The following is a 19,008-nucleotide window of genomic DNA, read 5'->3' on the forward strand; positions in this document are numbered from 1 at the left end:
TTGGTTATGAACAGAACAAAATACATCCACTTTAAAATAAGTATTTCAAAAATCAAATTTTATTCATTTACAGTAATATTTCAGAGCTGTAAGAGCAAAGCCCACCATGATGTATTGGGTAAACAGAAACATCCACCTAAAATCCAGTTAAGACAAATCAAACCATTTAGTCAGATGGGTAGAAGTAGAAAGTCATTGAAATAAATGAAAACATAAGCTGTTTATAGGATAATGTTATAAACAAGTCTCTAACATCAAATATCAAAAAATCTTTAATGGATAAGGAATCAGTTCTCAATTTTTATACAAAAGAGCTTAATGTACACAAATAATTGCTGCTTCTTATAAAAGTAAGAGATTAATAATAGATTATCCTGTTTGTCTTCATTTCTTGTTTATGTGAAACTGGAACAAAGCAGAAGGTTGGCCAGAAAATTAAAAAAGCATCTGGAATGACGTGAATTGTGTTTGAAGGAAGTCAGAACTAAAGTGTTGAGTCTGTTGATGAGAAAGAGAAACTGGAACTTCACCATAACTAATCAGGAATGACATCATGACCACCTGACAATCAGTACTGGTCCTTCAAAACAACATGGATGACTCCCACCCGCTGACAGTTGCAACAATAACATTCTGTTGGTCAAAATGTTATGGGTGACCAGTTTACAGTTCTACCTTAAGACGTTTCCAAACCACAATGTTTCCTCCTAAATTTGTTTGGTGACCCAAAAAGAATAAAACAGGGAATCAAAGGCAGAGAAGTAGAAGAACCGCTTAGGTTTGCTGCAATGTGCTGTTATTGGAATATGTTGTGGTGTCACTAGTGGTATTGGAGTATGGAGGTGTAGCATAGTATGGACGTGGTGTGGTATAGTATGGACGTCTGCCATAGTAGGGAGTCGGTGTGGTGTAGTAGTATGGACGTCTACCATAATATGGACGTGGTGTGGCGTAGTAGGGAAGTGGTCTTTTGTAGTAAGGACGTGGTGTGGTGTAGTAGTATGGACGTCTGCCATAGTAGGGAGTTGGTGTGGTGTAGTAGAAGGGATGTGGTCTCCTATAGTAAGGATGTGGTGTGGCGTAGTAATAGGGACGTCTGCCATAGTAGGGAGTTGGTGTGGCGTAGTAGTAGGGACGTGGTCTTTTGTAGTAAGGTCTTGGTGTGGTGTAGTAGAAGGGATGTGGTCTTTTGTAGTAAGGACGTGGTGTGGTGTAGTAGTATGGACGTCTGCCATAGTAGGGAGTTGGTGTGGTGTAGTAGAAGGGATGTGGTCTCCTATAGTAAGGATGTGGTGTGGCGTAGTAATAGGGACGTCTGCCATAGTAGGGAGTCGGTGTGGCATAGTAGTATGGACGTCTGCCATAGTAGGGAGTTGGTGTGGCGTAGTGGTATGGACGTCTGCCATAGTAGGGAGTTGGTGTGGTGTAGTAGAAGGGATGTGGTCTCCTATAGTAAGGATGTGGTGTGGCGTAGTAATAGGGACGTCTGCCATAGTAGGGAGTTGGTGTGGCGTAGTGGTATGGACGTCTGCCATAATATGGACGTGGTGTGGCGTAGTAGTATTGACGTCTGCCATAGTATGGACGTGGTGTGGCGTAGTAGTAGGGACGTGGTCTTTTGTAGTAAGGACGTGGTGTGGCGTAGTAGTATGAACGTCTGCCATAGTAGGGAGTTGGTGTGGCATAGTAGTATGGACGTCTGCCATAGTAGGGAGTTGGTGTGGCGTAGTGGTATGGACGTCTGCCATAATATGGACGTGGTGTGGCGTAGTAGGGACGTGGTCTTTTGTAGTAAGGACGTGGTGTGGCGTAATAGTATGGACGTCTGCCATAGTAGGGAGTTGGTGTGGTGTAGTAGAAGGGATGTGGTCTCCTATAGTAAGGATGTGGTGTGGCGTAGTAATAGGGACGTCTGCCATAGTAGGGAGTTGGTGTGGCGTAGTAGTATGGACGTCTGCCATAGTAGGGAGTTGGTGTGGCGTAGTGGTATGGACGTCTGCCATAGTAGGGAGTTGGTGTGGCGTAGTAGTATGGACGTCTGCCATAGTAGGGAGTCGGTGTGGCGTAGTAGTAGGGACGTGGTCTTTTGTAGTAAAGACTTGGTGTGGTGTAGTAGAAGGAATGTGGTCTCCTATAGTAGGGAGTCGGTGTGGCGTAGTAGTAGGGACGTGGTGTGGCGTAGTAGTATGGACGTGGTCTTTTGGAGTAAGGACTTGGTGTGGTGTAGTAGAAGGGATGTGGTCTCCTATAGTAAGGATGTGGTGTGGCGTAGTAATAGGGACGTGGTGTGGCGTAGTAGTATGGACGTCTGCCATAGTAGGGAGTCAGTGTGGCGTAGTAGTAGGGACGTGGTGTGGCGTAGTAGTATGGACGTCTGCCATAGTAGGGAGTCGGTGTGGCGTAGTAGTAGGGACGTGGTCTTTTGTAGTAAAGACTTGGTGTGGTGTAGTAGAAGGAATGTGGTCTCCTATAGTAGGGAGTCGGTGTGGCGTAGTAGTAGGGACGTGGTGTGGCGTAGTAGTATGGACGTGGTCTTTTGGAGTAAGGACTTGGTGTGGTGTAGTAGAAGGGATGTGGTCTCCTATAGTAAGGATGTGGTGTGGCGTAGTAATAGGGACGTGGTGTGGCGTAGTAGTATGGACGTCTGCCATAGTAGGGAGTCAGTGTGGCGTAGTAGTAGGGACGTGGTGTGGCGTAGTAGTATGGACGTCTGCCATAGTAGGGAGTTGGTGTGGCGTAGTGGTATGGACGTCTGCCATAGTAGGGAGTCGGTGTGGCATAGTAGTATGGACGTCTGCCATAATATGGACGTGGTCTTTTGTAGTAAGGATGTGGTGTGGCGTAGTAATAGGGACGTCTGCCATAGTAGGGAGTCGGTGTGGCATAGTAGTATGGACGTCTGCCATAATATGGACGTGGTCTTTTGTAGTAAGGATGTGGTGTGGCGTAGTAATAGGGACGTCTGCCATAGTAGGGAGTCGGTGTGGCATAGTAGTATGGACGTCTGCCATAATATGGACGTGGTCTTTTGTAGTAAGGATGTGGTGTGGCGTAGTAATAGGGACGTCTGCCATAGTAGGGAGTTGGTGTGGCGTAGTAGTATGGACGTGGTGTGGCGTAGTAGTAGGGACGTGGTCTTTTGGAGTAAGGACTTGGTGTGGTGTAGTAGAAGGGATGTGGTCTCCTATAGTAAGGATGTGGTGTGGCGTAGTAATAGGGACGTCTGCCATAGTATGGATGTGGTGTGGTGTTGTAAGGTTGTGCTTCAGGCATTGTTGTTTTGGTCCACTCAATGCGTGGTTGTCTCCAGTCCTTTGTAGCAGCTTCTTGCTTTTGCAGTCGCCATAAATCGGATTGTTGTATCTGGACTTTTTCATTAAGATGCTGATTTACATCCTCAGAGTCCTTCAACTTAGGAGAAAGGAGAAAAGTATCTAAAATGTCAAAAAATAATTTTGATTAATTTTGGTTGCCTTTCACAGACATAAAATACATTCCAGTATTATTTCTGTTCCACATAAGGGTAAAACTGAATATCCTTGTGTAACAATAAACTAATAACCATAACTTCAGGTCTTAATGGAAGGTGTCTTTGTTGGCAACAGCAATGATCTCTGGAGCTAGTTGCCATCTCTCCTGCAACCCCACACTGACAAGGATGGATCTATCAATCATTCAATTCAGCTAAAGAGATCCACTCTCCAACTAGTGCTGTACTTAACCTTTTGGTTACTTCACTGCCTTGTAAATGCAGAATGATCACCATCTGTTGCACCAAATGTGACTGTGAGACTAGAATCAATTAGAAAATTAAAAGGGCAATATAGATATTTTGAAGAGAGGTTTAGTTAAGTATCAGTAATAGCTTTGGTACATTGTTCATGACCTTCATTCAACAGTTGACAGACAGGAAAGTGGGCAATGAACGAGGCAGGTGACAAAGGTCAACAGGCCAGGACTCAAACCCATGTCGGCCGTGCCGAGAACCAAGACCGGCTCCGGTCTTGGTTCATGGTTTGTACGCTCCACCCCTTTGCCACTGTTACTTCCAAGGGACATTTGTTTTACACGGTAATAGAAACCCAAGTCAAAAATCCATTATTCAATCATAGACGGTTAATTTCTGTCGTGTTGTTTCTATGTTGTTTTCAAACTTGAATATTTATTCATTTGTATAAGGATGGCATAATTTATACTCACAATAGATGCGCAGACCAGTGATTATTACCAGTATCACCCAGCAGATTGCTACTGTGGTCAGACACCGTTTGCTGGACAGAGTCCTGCCACCTAAGTGGAAAAATAATACCAAATACTGAATAACCATTACAGAACTATTTCCTTATGTGCTTTTTCTTTTATGCTTCAGTCTTTATTGCAGATTGCAATACATTAATGTCTTTCTTCAAAATTCTACACACAAATACCTCATACTGGTCTGAGTCCCTCTGCTGCCTTGTGGTAACTCCAGACTTTGAGCCGTTTATTGAGGAGAGGCTCTCATATGGCTGCTCTATCCTGATTGGTGGATTTCTGCAGAGATGGCCGACCTTCTGGAAGGTTCTCCTCTCTGCACAGAGGACTGCTGGTGCTCTGACAGATTGGCCATAGGGGTCGCCTCGCTTCTCCCCCGATCCCTCTGTTCAAACAGTCAGGCAGCTTTAGGAAGAGTCCAGGCTCCAAACTTCCTCCATTGACCAATGATGGAGGCGCCGAGTTCACTGGACCTCAGAGCAGCAGAAATGTTTCTGGATCCTTCCCCAGGTTTGTTCCTCAAGACAATCCTGCCTGAGGTCTACAGACAGTTCCTTCAACAGGTCAAACATCAAGTTTGACCTCTGACCTGATAACTGTAAGATCTTATATAGACAGTTTACCTTTCTAAATGAAGTCAGGTCAGCTGAATTGACCACATCTAGACTCCACCGTAACTGTAAAAACTCAAGGATCAGTGGAAAAAACTCAACTGTGAGTTTCATCAACAAAGTATTAAGCAAAGGCAGTGAATACTTACGTAAAGTTTTCTTTTTTTTTACCTTTAATAAATTTGCAGTTCACTCAAAACCTTAATTCAACATTCCCATCATGGGTATTTGTGTGCAGAATATTGAAGAAAGATATTTATTCATTACAATTTGTAATATGGCTATAGTGTAATAAAATGTGAAAAAAGTAAGTACTGTCACATGACAATTTTACTGTATATTTTGTTAAAGTCCTGTTTACAGTAGTATATGTATATATAACGATCAAACAACAGATTGTTATATGATTGTTATATGCAACAGTCTGTTAACTAAAGCTGCAAAAGGTTTTTATTACTGTGCTATAGCAGCTAAAACAACCCTTACTTTGGATCCATCTGTTAGGATTTTTCTTGGCAGCATCATTAATCAATGTCATAAAAGTAAAACCCTTCATAGAATAATACATAAAATCTCACCTTTACACCGGTAAACATTGGGTTTATGAGTCCCAGTCAGATCCGTGGATTCTGTCTTCATGTTGAACAAAGATCAGTGGCTCTGCAGACAGAGGAGATGATGAAACTAAAGACAGAAGTTCCTCATGAGAACCATCTGCTCTGTGGTCTTTCAAACCTTCCTGTTCTGTTCCAAGAGGCCGTCGTCGAGTTTTTAACTGCAGCCTGTTGGTTAATTAAAATCCTGCTGCTGTGATTATTTGTCCTTTGTTAGGTTGAAACTCAGCAACTTGCTGCAACAAACAAAACAGTAAAACCCACTAATATAAAATAGGTATGGATGAATAAATCTGGAAATGAGTCCATTTTCATTTCCCATTTCACATGTATGAGCCTCATTTATAAAACATGTTTAAAATCATAATCATGATTAAACATCTTTCTCTTTATGGGTTGTTAGTTCAGATAAAGACATTTTTTGTTGACCAGGACTGAAACAAAGATGTGCTGCAGCTGTAAGACCCAACAGGAGGTTCTGGAGGCAGCAGATGGTCCAACTTCTGTCAGAACCACCAACACAGAACATAGAGAGACATGAACTATTTAATTTCCCTTGGGGATCAATAAAGTATTTTTTTTACAAATCCAGGAGATGAAAAACATTCTCCTCCTGCAGGAGCGCCAACGTTTAGATGGTTCTGCTGGCGTAATTTAATACATCATCATTTCACAGAACCTGCAGGTTTTATTTTAGAATATTTTTGACACATTCAGGTATTTTTCTTTTAATAATTCCTTTATTGCTCCACGCAGAGAAAAGAGGCAGGAAATCCAGTAGCAAATAGAATAAATAACACAATGAATAATAAAATACAGTCAACATAAATATGGTGCATTTATTAAAATGGCGTACTCTGGTCCAAAGGAGCATGCGACTGGGTTTGTTAATTAAAAAAGTTTAAAAATGTACAACTTACTAAATATTTTCATTGAAATTACTAGAAACTTATTGGAAAGTAACCAGTAAATACCTGAAAAGTTAAATTCCCAGAACTTGGTATATTCCAGAAATGTTATGGAAAGCAACTGGTTAATTCTATAGCACTGAGTTCCAGGTTCTGAAAAGTGCGGGCTGTGTTGTGCATTGGTACCAGGGTTCTTTAGCAGTGTTGACATGAGGAGGAATCGGATCAGAGATCCAGTAATTTGGTTCTTGAGTTATTTTTCCATTAGATGTTTTAGTTTGATTTTGCTTTGAGACTTTTTCAACTTTTTCATTTTTTAACCTTTTTCCTTCATTTTAGACGTTCAGTTCGCTCCTCTTAGCTTATGTGAAATTAGGTTTCGAGTTTGGATTCTTTTCCTCCTTTCAGTTCCTCTTCTGCGTTGATTCATTTCTTTTCTGCCCTGGTTCACTTGGAGGGTTTGCTAAAGATCAGCTGTTTATGTGTTATTAACCATTTTCATGCGTGATGTAGATCGAGTTCTCCATGACCAGATTGCTGCGGTTTTAATTCTCCTTCCTGTTCTGAAATTCTTCCAGTATGTCTGATCATTCTGCTTATTAAGCATCTTCTGGTTCAGTTTTTGTAGAAATAAAAATTCACAATTGTCTTCCTCCCTACACTGCAAAAACACAAGATTGTACCAAGTATTTTTGGTTTACTTTTTAATGTAAATATCTTTGTATGCTTGAAATAAAGCAAAACACACTGGCATTCACACATTCCAGTAGAATATGTTCATCTAATTATTCAAAGTATTGCATTGAGTCACTCACTTCTACTAAATATACATTAAATACACACAGGGATATATTTCAAGTTTATTGAGGACTGGAGTTTGACAGCTGTGGTCTAGGAAGATTTCTGAACTGGACTGACAGGAATGAACCAAGACAACGACTCCTGAAGACTTGAGCTGGACTCATGCAGTGGAGGAAATCTGCAAAGCCACTAAGCCAGTTATCCCCATCCCTGGTCCTCAGCGCCCCCTGTCCTTTGTTTTGGATGCCTCTCTGCTCCAGCACAGAGTCCTCTGCATGACATCGACTGGTGCAGCTGCCTAGAATCACCCATTCATAAAGGTCAGGTGTGTGGAATCAGACAAACAATTAAAACATGTAGGAGAGGTTCAGGACTTCCCCTCCCCTAACCATAACCAGATTCTCAAAGGCCTCATATATGAACCATTGATGTGTTCAGTCTTTAGAATCTGCCATATTTTTACTTTTACAGAAGCTTAAAGGGAAACTGGTATGTAAATAAAAGGTGAAAGTCATTGAAACCGGTTAAATCCAGTCAGTAGATGTTTTTTCTTTGGTTCTGATTTGTGTGAAGGTTCTTTGCGTGACACGGCGGCTCGTTTTGTTTGTTCCACTTCAGGAGCTTCACTTCATAATGAACCAAAGTCCCTGAACTGTCAGTCAGTGTCACCCCACCCACACTGAAGTCCAATCGGGCTGAATAAGTGAAAGCACCTGTGTGAGAGCACTCCGACCCAGATTCATGTAGAGACAACTGAGCACATGCATGCGGACGGAGCGGTAAGGCAACTGGAACTGGTGAGAAGGGTTTCAACGTGCCGCCGGCTGGGTGTGGCGCCTCAACAGGGTTCATGAATTAACTGAACTCTTGAACTGTACTCTGGAATGTTGCAGGCAGAAAGTCAGCCAGACAAACGAAACGGGAACATTCATGCACCCCTCGCCGTCTAAACTCTCACGTCTGCTCTGGCTGCGATTTTACAGAGATCCTCCATGTCGGCGTTAGACTGAACTGAGCCCGTTCACATCAGAAAATGGACGAAAAGGTCAAAGTTCAGCATTTTCACTCTAATATATTGTCACAACTGAAAGATGCCAACCAACTGCTCTTCCAGGTTGTCTGTAAATAACATTTCTCATCAGTCCAGACGGTAAAATACTGAAAAACTAAGATCCGTGAACTTCAGGTTCTTCAGCAGACCCTGAAATTTAATCAGTGTTTGCAGCGAACACTTTCACTGGATTACAGATTATTTTAAAAAGTGTTTGTAATACTACTAGATATCTTTAGCGAAATTTACAACTTACTGAAACTTGAACTTTACTTTCCCATAACTTCCAGATAACACTACAGGTTATAGATCATGAAACCTAAAGGTTACTTACCAGAACTTTACAAATGACATGAAATTTACAGATTACTTTCCCAGAATTCCCAGTTTCTTGAAACCTGTATGTTATGTTTCCATAATTTCCAGGTGTTATGACCACAGTATTTAAGTTACTTTCCTGAAACGTTCCAGTTTGCCTCCATACGTTTTCTGAACTTACAGATTACTTACCAGACATTTACGAGTTACATTCCAGGTACGTTTTTGCATGACTGTGGAGTTTAAATTACTGGATGTTGAGCGTTTCTTTGTCATAACTTCAGGTCACATCACTTCAATCTACAGTTGCATTTCTGAAACGTAAAGGTTCCTCTCCAGAACGTTACACCTGATATTCCTGAGACATTCCAGATTAAATTGACTGATTCCTTCACTGGAACTTCTGTTATTTCTCCATAACTCACATTGCTGAAACTTTACTTTCCAGAAACTGTGAGGCTCGCTTCCAGATGTTTACAGAACTTTGTGAATTAGAGATACATGTCTTTATACTTTTGAAATACTTTTGGTACTTCTGAAATTTACAGGTTGCTTTCTTAGAAGAATTTCTTTCCTGAAACTTTCAGGTTAGCTTCCACAGGTTCTGCATAAGTTTTACTTACTTTTCCAGAATATATCTGTTTCTTTCCAGGAACTTATGTTTTACATTCCTGGAGTTTAAATATGTTATCAGAACTAATAAATAGCATTTCTGGAACTAACACAGTACTGCCTTTAGGGAACTTTTAGAAACTATTGGTTGTTTCTAAGGAATACTTTCATAGAACTTTACTAATAAGTTTCAAAAACTTGAAAGTTAGTTTTAGTTTCCAGAACTCAATATTTTCAGATTAACAATCTGTTCTTAATTTAGCTTGTGCTTCATAAAAAAAACACTATTTCTTTCATTTTATGACAGTAAATTCAGAGAAAGAAGCTAACTTATCATTTTATATTTAATATTGGCAGAACAAAAACACGTTAACCAGTTCATGTTTTGAGCTTGAGCAGAAGATCAGCGTTGCTAAACGTTTAAAGTGACGGAGATAATAAGGTGTTTTTCTTATTTATTTTTTTTACCAGCAATAAAAAGATGGGTGCTTTGCTAACTGCGTGGATTGAGATTATACAGGACATTCCAGAGAGCCATAAAAACATTCCAGGAAGAGTTGGGACGCACCTTTCCTCCTTCACACCGTCTGACATCTTCACATTTCTCTCATCACCTCCTCTCCCTCTTCCCACCTGGAAGGCTCTGCAGATCCGTCTTCCAGGTTAAAACAACTTCTGCTCATGAAATTTCCCTCAGCCTGACTTTTCACCAGCATGCAGTCATTTCTAACCCTCTGCTGTAGATTAAGTGCAGCTCTTGTTTGGATTGTGGCTGAACCCTCCTGTTAACGGTTCCTAGAGCTTGTAGATGTAGAAGAAGGAATGCACATAAATACTATCTGATTTTTGAAATTTAATGTAAATGCGTTCATTAATAACAGTAGCAACAACATACATTTGCATGTTGAGGCGGTTTCTTGTGATGTTCCCGGTTAGCGGCGGTTCCTCATTCCTCAGACGCCTGCAGCTAGCTATCAGGGCCAAACCACCACGTGATTAAACGGCTGCCGCTCGGTTTGGTTTGTGTGGAGAAGCTCGTCTGAACGCAGGAGAACACTGACTGCAGGGAGGTCAAAGGTCACGGTCTGTCCTGGTGAAGGATTTGAACTTGAAGTCTGTCCAGCTGAACCCTGAGCTGAACTCTAAACACGTTTCCCTGAATCTGACCCTGTTTCTTCCTGTCCTGAGGAATCCTGCTCCAGGCTGACGGCTGGAATGTTGACATAACAGATGTCGTCTGACAAAGCCAGTAATTATGAGCTGTACGGCTGTGTGTCCGTACCCGCTCTTCCTCCTCCTCCTCTGCGTCCTCAGGCTGGTTTACCGTCGCTGTTTCCTCATGCTTGTAGAACAGCAGTCACTTCTGCATTTCAACACCTTCCATCTAAAATCGCAGCTTTTCTAGAAACTGAAAACAAACCGCTAAACGTTTGATGATCTTCATAAAAATGGAGGCAGAAAATGTTTAGGTGAATTTTGCATTAAATTATCCAAACAGTTTCTTGTCTTAAAGAAAGAGCTTGCAGTCAGTCTGGCTGTCTACGACGATGTAAAGTTTACAAAACTGAGCTTTATTCTGTTGTTTGATTTTAAGCCGTATTTTGAGCTTTAACATGGAATTTTGTTTAGGTGAAGCAGACGGCTTGTTTTTACATGTCCTAATTGTTTATTTCTGAATAATGCCTCAAGAACATCCAATGCATGCTTTTACTTTGAAGGTCAATAACACATTTACTGTGCTTGAGTTTTATTTTTGTGTGTTTTTAAGCTACAGTCCCACCAGCCCACTGCAGTTCAATCCAGGGAAGTCCAGTTCGTTTAATAAAGTGTGAATTTGTAATCAAATTCTGATGTGGAACAAAACAGTAAGCTCTGGTCTGGGTTCAGTTGAAGTGAACTCTGGTTCAGTTTGAATGTGAACGCCAAGCGGACCGGAGACCGCTCTAAAGGCAGGAAGCGGACTGCAGTGCAGGACATTCGTAGTCCGAATGCCCTGCACTGCAAAATAAATCCAGATGTTTAGTTATCAGCCAAAACATTATAACCATTTGTTTTGGGTAAATTCAACTAAAACAAATGTGTTAGCCTAGCGCTAGCAGCAGACATGGCTCCTGGTCTTTAGCCAAAGACTAAAGAGAAATCCTCCAACATTAAAATCTGACGCCTCCATTTATGTTTCCATTTAGTGAAGAAGGAAGTTGCTCTCAGTGTCTTCAGAGGTTTTTGGTGCAGCGCCCCCACAGGCCAGGAGGGGAACAGGTTGGTTTGACTCAGAACCACAGCAGCTGGAGGTCACCAGACTATCGGATGGGAAAACACCGTTTTATTTTTGCCTTTTTAGCATTTGAATTGCATTGAACGTGTTGTAGAAGTTTAGCTTTAGCTGTATGTCTTGCATATGTATCAAGGCTTTCTCTCTCTGTTCCCTGTCATAAGGACGACCTACAGGATGAAAACAGCTGTTCTGAAGTTTAATATAAGGATGAAAACATTTCTCGTTTCTCCAAAATGAGCTATTTTTATTTGCCGGTAAAGTCGAGGCGGGGGACGTTTATAGCAGAGCGAGGCTGGACGGACTCCTGGTGGCACGCCACAGCTGCCAGGGTTTATTTCAGTCCACTTAAAGTCTCACAATAGAAGCTGGCAACTTCCTGAAAGTGACTCAGCACATAAATGTCAGTGTGAACTTCCAAGGAACCACCAAGATTGCAGCGTTGTGGCTTCTCCTGGGAAGGCAGCAGCGATTAAAATAAACTGAAGGAAAACTCACAATGGAGGTAAAATATCTGCACGGCCCCGGGGAGCTGATGTTGGCCACGGATCGCTCTATCCCCGGCACCATCTGACCCCGTTTTCTCCCTCATTTGGAAAATGGGTGTCTCTTATCGTAGCAGAACTGCCTTTGACCCAGAACACACAGAAATAAGAGGAGGCAGGCGGAGACTCTGCGAATCCTGGGAGGACTTTTATAGCTCTGAGTTTGAGGAAAATCCTGATCTTATTGGACGGATTAAAGCAGGTTTGATCTGAGGTCATCAAGGAGTCTTTAGGAAAGAAACTCAACCATAAAAACTTACCACAGGAGCTGCTGGGCATCTTCTGCATCACCATTAGTCATGTAGTCATTAGTAATGGAAAAAGTTACAAAACGTTTTTGCTCCAGGATGATCTGGTTTTTGGTTGTATCATAATTAAATTGGTGTAATTTGCAAAACTCTATTGGAAACGTATGTTTTTTTTATCACACCAGTTTAACCAGCAGCAACGCGCCCATTCATAGCCACTGGTTTCCTTGGACCAGGAGCCGGATCCACCAGAACTCACAGCCACAACAGCCATTAAAAGTCGTTTGAATCCATCAGAGACTCCAGTTTCCAAAAATAGAAAAATTTCCGTCCAAATTTAACGTTCAAATCTGAGGGGCTCAAACTGACCTGCAAAAACCCAAAATCCTGGAATATTAAACTCAAAGAAATGCAGAGTCAGTGAGTAACTTCTCACATTTACTCAGTTACTTTTACTTGAGTAACATTTTTTTAAAATTTTACTTTTAGGAGTATTTTTACTACGTCGTATTTTTTGCTTCACTTGAGTAATTTCATTATGAAGTATTTTTACTCTTAGTTGAATAAAGTTTCTGTATTTTTTTACCCACTGAATGAAGAAAAAACATGTTTCAACCAAAAAGTCACCAGACACCTGCAGTTTCTGTTGAAGTTTTATAAGTTTTTATTGAAAGAAACTGATTTGGAAACATTTTATTTTGCCTGATTTTATATTTGCTAGAATTTACTCTAAATTTTATATTTTATTCCATCTAATGATGTAAATTTTAAATATTAAATGATTGATAATTTGATCAGTTACTTAATACTTTTTACCAAAAACGTTTTTGGACAGCTAAAACAGTAAAAACATGTTGAGTGTATTTTTTTGGTTCCCTGCTGATGTGTCTCATGGATCTGTGTATTTTTACAGATTTGTTTAATTTAATTTGTATTTTTACAGATTTGTTTAATTTGTATTTTTACAGATTTGTTTAATTTGTATTTTCACAGATTTGTTTAATGTGTATTTTTACAGATTTGTTTAATTTGTATTTTCACAGATTTGTTTAATATTTCCTCTCTGGTTCCCATGCACCCGCCCTCAGCTGACCAGTCACTGACCTGAGCGGCCAGTGACACCGCAGTGAACTCTGGGAAAAAACATCGCCAAGTTCACAGCAGCTGAGTGTTCATCAGATAAAGACCTTGGCAGAGCTACGGGGCCCCACAGAGGACATAAATAGGCCAGACTGTGTGTGTCCCATTAATTTTCTGCCACATAGCTTCAAACTATTCTCTGCCGGTCAATTAGGGCGGTCAGGTGGAGGCTGGAGACGCTCGGTGATCTTAACGAGACCCTCGGTCTTTAACTCAGAGGAGACCCTCCCCCTCCACAGAGACCTCACTGTCAGGTAAATACAACACAGATTATATATTTCATTATAAAGTGAGGAAAATAAGATTTCAAAATAAAAGACACTGCCAACAACATGGAAATGATACTTTGTTCAGTTCTGTGTTAAAGTAAAACATTTCACAAGAGTCATAACATGTAACTTTTCTCTCTTTCCTGGGTGGTTATAATGTTTTGGCTGATAACTAAACATCTGGATTTATTTTCTACTTTAATGTCCAAATCTTTGTCTTCTTTTAGGAAAGAGAACAACAAAGATTTTCACAAATCATTTCTAAAGTGAAAGAAGCATCTTTGAGGGGTGAGTTTAAGTCAAGACAAGTTTGTGAGTAAACAGTAAAGATTTTCAAAGTTAAGTTGCAACATGATGAATGAGGCAGGCTGTGGTAAGTAAAGAAAAGAGTACTGAGTGGAACGGGAAGTTTATTTTGACGTTTCCAGCAGGAAGTGTTGCAGCTAGCTTAGCAGTGAGAGAATGTCAGAAGTTAGTTACATTTATTTAGTTTCCTAAATGAGCCAAAGTCATTTAATTCAACGTTAATCTGGAGAGATAATCAATCAATCAATCAATCAATTGTCAAGAAAATCCGAGCTCATCCCACTTCCCCATGCTGGAGATTTTAGTTTAACAGTAATAATAAATAAAGTTATCTTTAAAATGAATCACTCAAGTGACATCAAGGCCCAACAGTAGACTTAAGTGTCAATAAAATAAATCTAGTTGTGTGTGTTGTTTTTGTCTCATGCAAACTTTGCTTTAATTCTACTTTTTTCTATCTAATCATAAGAAATCATAGTCAGTCAGAGAGATTCATGAAACAGGAAAAGCAGGTTTCCTGGAAAAAGAGGAAGTTTCCAGCCTGCAGATTTATAAAAATAGCTGAGACTATTTTAAAGCATGAAAGTTTAAAAAAATTAAATCTAAACATTATTAGTAATTGGATAAGATTCAAAGTAAAATACTTATATTAATATTGATTTACTTGTAATAATACTTACACTTATATTTGTGAGAACACCTACAAGAAAAACAAGTAACTAACTTTAGTAGTAAATAATTAGAATAATAGATTATTCTTGGTTTCTTTTCAGAAAAACATCTGTAATAACTCACATTAAGATCATAATAAGAGTAACTAATAAGTTATGGTTATAAAATCATAAATGAATGATAGATCAGAGAAGCTGAAGAAAATAAATGTGATATAAGTTATGGTTATAAAATTATAAATGAATGCTAAATCAGAGAAGCTAAAGAAAATAAATGTGATATAAATGTGATTTTGACATTGAACTTGAAATGGTGTAAAAGGTTGTAAAACTGCAATTAAACATCACTGATATGTTGGAGGTAGATGGTAGGTGAAAGGTGACAGGAAGGGAAAAAGGGGAACTAACAGGAGAGCAGAGATGATCAGCACCTTATATGGAAACAGGAGGTTGAGCAGCCCTGAGACATTGGCACAGACATCATGACATGATGTCTCTTAAGACAGTGACGGATATGAGATCATCTGTCTAAGCAGACAGATGAACCCTATATAAGGTGGGTGCAAAAGAGGAACCGTTCGTTGGATCCTCCGGGCAGCTTCGAGCCAAGATCGAGATGGACAAAGAACTCTGCAGCTGAAGAAGAGCCGGGGCCACGGAGCCGGAGACTGTCCTGCTCATGGGGACCAACCCGTCTGGCCCACAATCTGTGGCTTCGAATCGCACTTCTCTCATCGGCTGGGTTCTGACCCCAAAGACAAAGATGAAGACAAAGACAAGGAAGAAGAACTGGTGCCTTTTTTCCTGCCAGCACCAAGTCCTGTGTGACCTCAGCATCCATGCGGAGAGGAGGCTCATCAGACCTGCGGAGATCCTGGCCTTCGCCGATCAACATCTTCCTCCTGCTGCCACACCTTCTTCATCATCAAGCCAGGTCTGGGGTTCGAAACGCCAAACTCCGTCCGTCTCTCTCAAAGGTTCCCTTTTTTAGTTCTCAGTGTCAGCAGTAGGGAAAGATAGACTAGATGATTGATTTTACTTATTTGATTATTTCTGCTACTGAATTAAGCTGTACTGACCCTTGCAAAAATGCCTTACTAATAAAATATTTAGCATAAAGAAAATCTAAAGATGTTGTGGACATTCAGTTAATGAGTCACCTTAAAGTTCTTTGATGGTTGTAAAATAGCTGTGATGTTTGATTCTGGAGAGGAAAAAGTGGAAAATGTTTTTAGGTTGCTGGTAGCCCATATGTAAAACATCATCCTTGGGACTCGCCCGAGTCACTAAAACCTACCTGGTTCAATAACAAATGCAAGTTGTAAAATAGAGAACGAGCGACCGTTAACAGGTGTGCTCTGTGAAACTAGTTGGCTGTAGGCTGCTCAGTCTGGCTAATTCACAGGGGGAAGAAGGGTGGGACACCTGGATGTAGGCCGTCAGATAACCAGGCGAATCGTTTCTCGAAACCAGCTTAAACAGAGTTTACTTCAGTTCTGGACAGGGTAAATCCCAGCAGATTTAGGAAACTCAACGGACCCGTTAGACGGAGAGCTGGTAGCACATCTCCCCTCTCAGAAGAGGAAGTACGAGAGTGAGAGAGTAGAGACAGAAAGGAGGGGGGGGGGTGTTGCGCAACAACAAGTGGCGCCCAACGTGGGGCCCAGTCCAACGGAGTAGGAGGGCCCTATGGCCAAGTTAGTAAAAACAGATGTGAGGATCTGAATAGCTCACTTGGCTTGTTAACTCTTAAGGAATAGAGTTAATGGTGACTGATAAGGCCGTCAGTCACAACCCTTGCAGTAACTGTATAGCATACAGGTGAGGGAAAGCTTCTACTGAGGATAAATGACCGGATCCAGACAGTGAAGCTAGTAGCCAACATAGTCTAGACCCATCCCTGCTCGAAGGCTAAAGAGAGGCTTTGGGGGATAGACAACTCGAACCGACAGAGAGACGGAGTGATGGATGATCACTTCGAGGAGGAAAATCTGGGGAAGAAACCGGAGGAAGCCGGCCGTCCAGATCCTTTGGAAAATGAGGAGACCTCAACAGAACTGCATCAGCTTTCTGCACAGCTACCCAGGGCACCCAGGGCAGCGGATGGAAGGTTTGTTCATCAAGAGCACAGTCCCATGGGGTTCAGTCTGCATGGATGTAGCAGAGCCAATGGGGACAACAGGAAAGAGAGGTGAGAAGTACCTCTTGGTGCTGATGGACACAGTGACAACTGCTAGAAGAGCAGGTCTTCCCCTGCAGAGGAACTCCGTTCACGTCACAGAAAGCAGGGAGGCGAAGACACTTCTCCTTTTTGCTTAGAGAAGGAAAAGGGAAGTTGCAGCTTGAAGTGTCACTGAAAACAGGGCAGAGAGTTTGGATTAAAGCTCAAGATCGGCCTGCAGCTACGGGGATCAAGCTGAGATTCAACGCCCAAGATTTTGTGAAGTAAGTACTGAACTTCAACACAGTACTACTGATGAAGAAAGGGGTCCATGAGGAAGCAGTGCTCAAGCCAGTTCTTAGCTACAGCGAACCAGAACATTACGAGAAGATGGCCAGAGAATCAAGCACCATGCCATCCTACATTAGACTGGCCACTATTACGGGAAGGTTGCCGTTCAAAGAACAACTTCAAGGCTTTGGACTGGGAGGGCCGTGAAGAAATTGGATTATGCTAAAGAAGAACTCCTGTCACAACCTGATGGATTAAAATGGAAAAGGATCATGATTACGGATAAAGCGTCATGATGATTATGCTTTTTGCTTTGCTCTGCTGAACAGCCAGAATTTTTTTTTTGAGGCCTTCTGTCTCAGCCCATCTTCCCTAAAGAACCATTCCACATCCTGAAGAACCGACAGTTCATCCAGCGAAGGTTCCTGTAGAAGAATCAGAGCGATCCAAGTTTTCTTCGACATTCATCACCTCATGGGGGAAATCAAAACTCCAAAGAGGGGGTGTCAAGAGAAGTGGAGTTTTGATGACTACACCGAGCCCTCTGTGAAAACTGAGGATGAAGAATCTGCATCTTCACATCCCAGACGAACCTCTTCTCTTTCTAGTGGATGAGGACGGCGAACTGCAGGAGGGTGATGGACTCCCAGCATGTGAAAGGTCTGACCTCGTGGAGGGGGTGTCAAGAAAATCCGAGCTCATCCCACTTCCCCATGCTGGAGATTTTAGTTTAACAGTAATAATAAATAAAGTTATCTTTAAAATGAATCACTCAAGTGACATCAAGGCCCAACAGTAGACTTAAGTGTCAATAAAATAAATCTAGTTGTGTGTGTTGTTTTTGTCTCATGCAAACTTTGCTTTAATTCTACTTTTTTCTATCTAATCATAAGAAATCATAGTCAGTCAGAGAGAGTCATTAAACAGGAAAAGCAGGTTTCCTGGAAAAAGAGGAAGTTTCCAGCCTGCAGATTTATAAAAATAGCTGAGACTATTTTAAAGCATGAAAGTTTTAAAAAATTAAATCTAAACATTTTGAGTAATTTGATAAGATTCAAAGTAAAATACTTATATTAATATTGATTTACTTGTAATAATACTTACACTTATATTTGTGAGAACTACAAGAAAAACAAGTAACTGTAACTTTAGTAGTAAATAATTAGAATAATAGATTATTCTTGGTTTCTTTTCAGAAAAACATCTGTAATAACTCACATTAAGATCATAATAAGAGTAACTAATAAGTTATGGTTATAAAATCATAAATGAATGATAGATCAGAGAAGCTGAAGAAAATAAATGTGATATAAGTTATGGTTATAAAATTATAAATGAATGCTAAATCAGAGAAGCTAAAGAAAATAAATGTGATATAAATGTGATTTTGACATTGAACTTGAAATGGTGTAAAAGGTTGTAAAACTGCAATTAAACATCACTGATATGTTGGAGGTAGATGGTAGGTGAAAGGTGACAGGAAGGGAAAAAGGGGAACTAACAGGAGAGCAGAGATGATCAGCACCTTATATGGAAACAGGAGGTTGAGCAGCCCTGAGACATTGGCACAGACATCATGACATGATGTCTCTTAAGACAGTGACGGATATGAGATCATCTGTCTAAGCAGACAGATGAACCCTATATAAGGTGGGTGCAAAAGAGGAACCTTTCGTTGGATCCTCCGGGCAGCTTCGAGCCAAGATCGAGATGGACAAAGAACTCTGCAGCTGAAGAAGAGCCGGGGCCACGGAGCCGGAGACTGTCCTGCTCATGGGGACCAACCCGTCTGGCCCACAATCTGTGGCTTCGAATCGCACTTCTCTCATTGGCTGGGTTCTGACCCCAAAGACAAAGATGAAGACAAAGACAAGGAAGAAGAACTGGTGCCTTTTTTCCTGCCAGCACCAAGTCCTGTGTGACCTCAGCATCCATG

The 19,008-nt window shown here is 41.0% G+C and overlaps 1 protein-coding gene and 1 long non-coding RNA gene across 2 annotated transcripts; both read right to left on the bottom strand.

The window, feature by feature from the left end:
• Positions 1-37: 37 nt before the first annotated feature.
• On the bottom strand, positions 38-3,273 carry LOC114137867 (extensin-2-like). Its single transcript, XM_028006700.1, has 2 exons — positions 2,259-3,273; positions 38-2,078 (listed from the first exon to the last, which is right to left on the bottom strand). The coding sequence occupies exons 1-2, from the start codon at positions 3,271-3,273 to the stop codon at positions 775-777; spliced, it is 2,319 nt and encodes a 772-aa protein (XP_027862501.1). The 3' UTR covers positions 38-774.
• A 32-nt stretch (positions 3,274-3,305) lies between these two features.
• LOC114138080 (uncharacterized) lies at positions 3,306-5,596 on the bottom strand. The gene is made up of 3 exons (XR_003594149.1): positions 5,444-5,596; positions 4,201-4,290; positions 3,306-3,434 (listed from the first exon to the last, which is right to left on the bottom strand). It is a non-coding gene; the product is annotated as an uncharacterized LOC114138080 (long non-coding RNA).
• Positions 5,597-19,008: the final 13,412 nt, after the last annotated feature.

Source organism: Xiphophorus couchianus, chromosome 22 (assembly GCF_001444195.1).
Source record: "Xiphophorus couchianus chromosome 22, X_couchianus-1.0, whole genome shotgun sequence".
In the NCBI taxonomy this organism is placed as follows: Eukaryota; Metazoa; Chordata; class Actinopteri; order Cyprinodontiformes; family Poeciliidae; genus Xiphophorus; species Xiphophorus couchianus.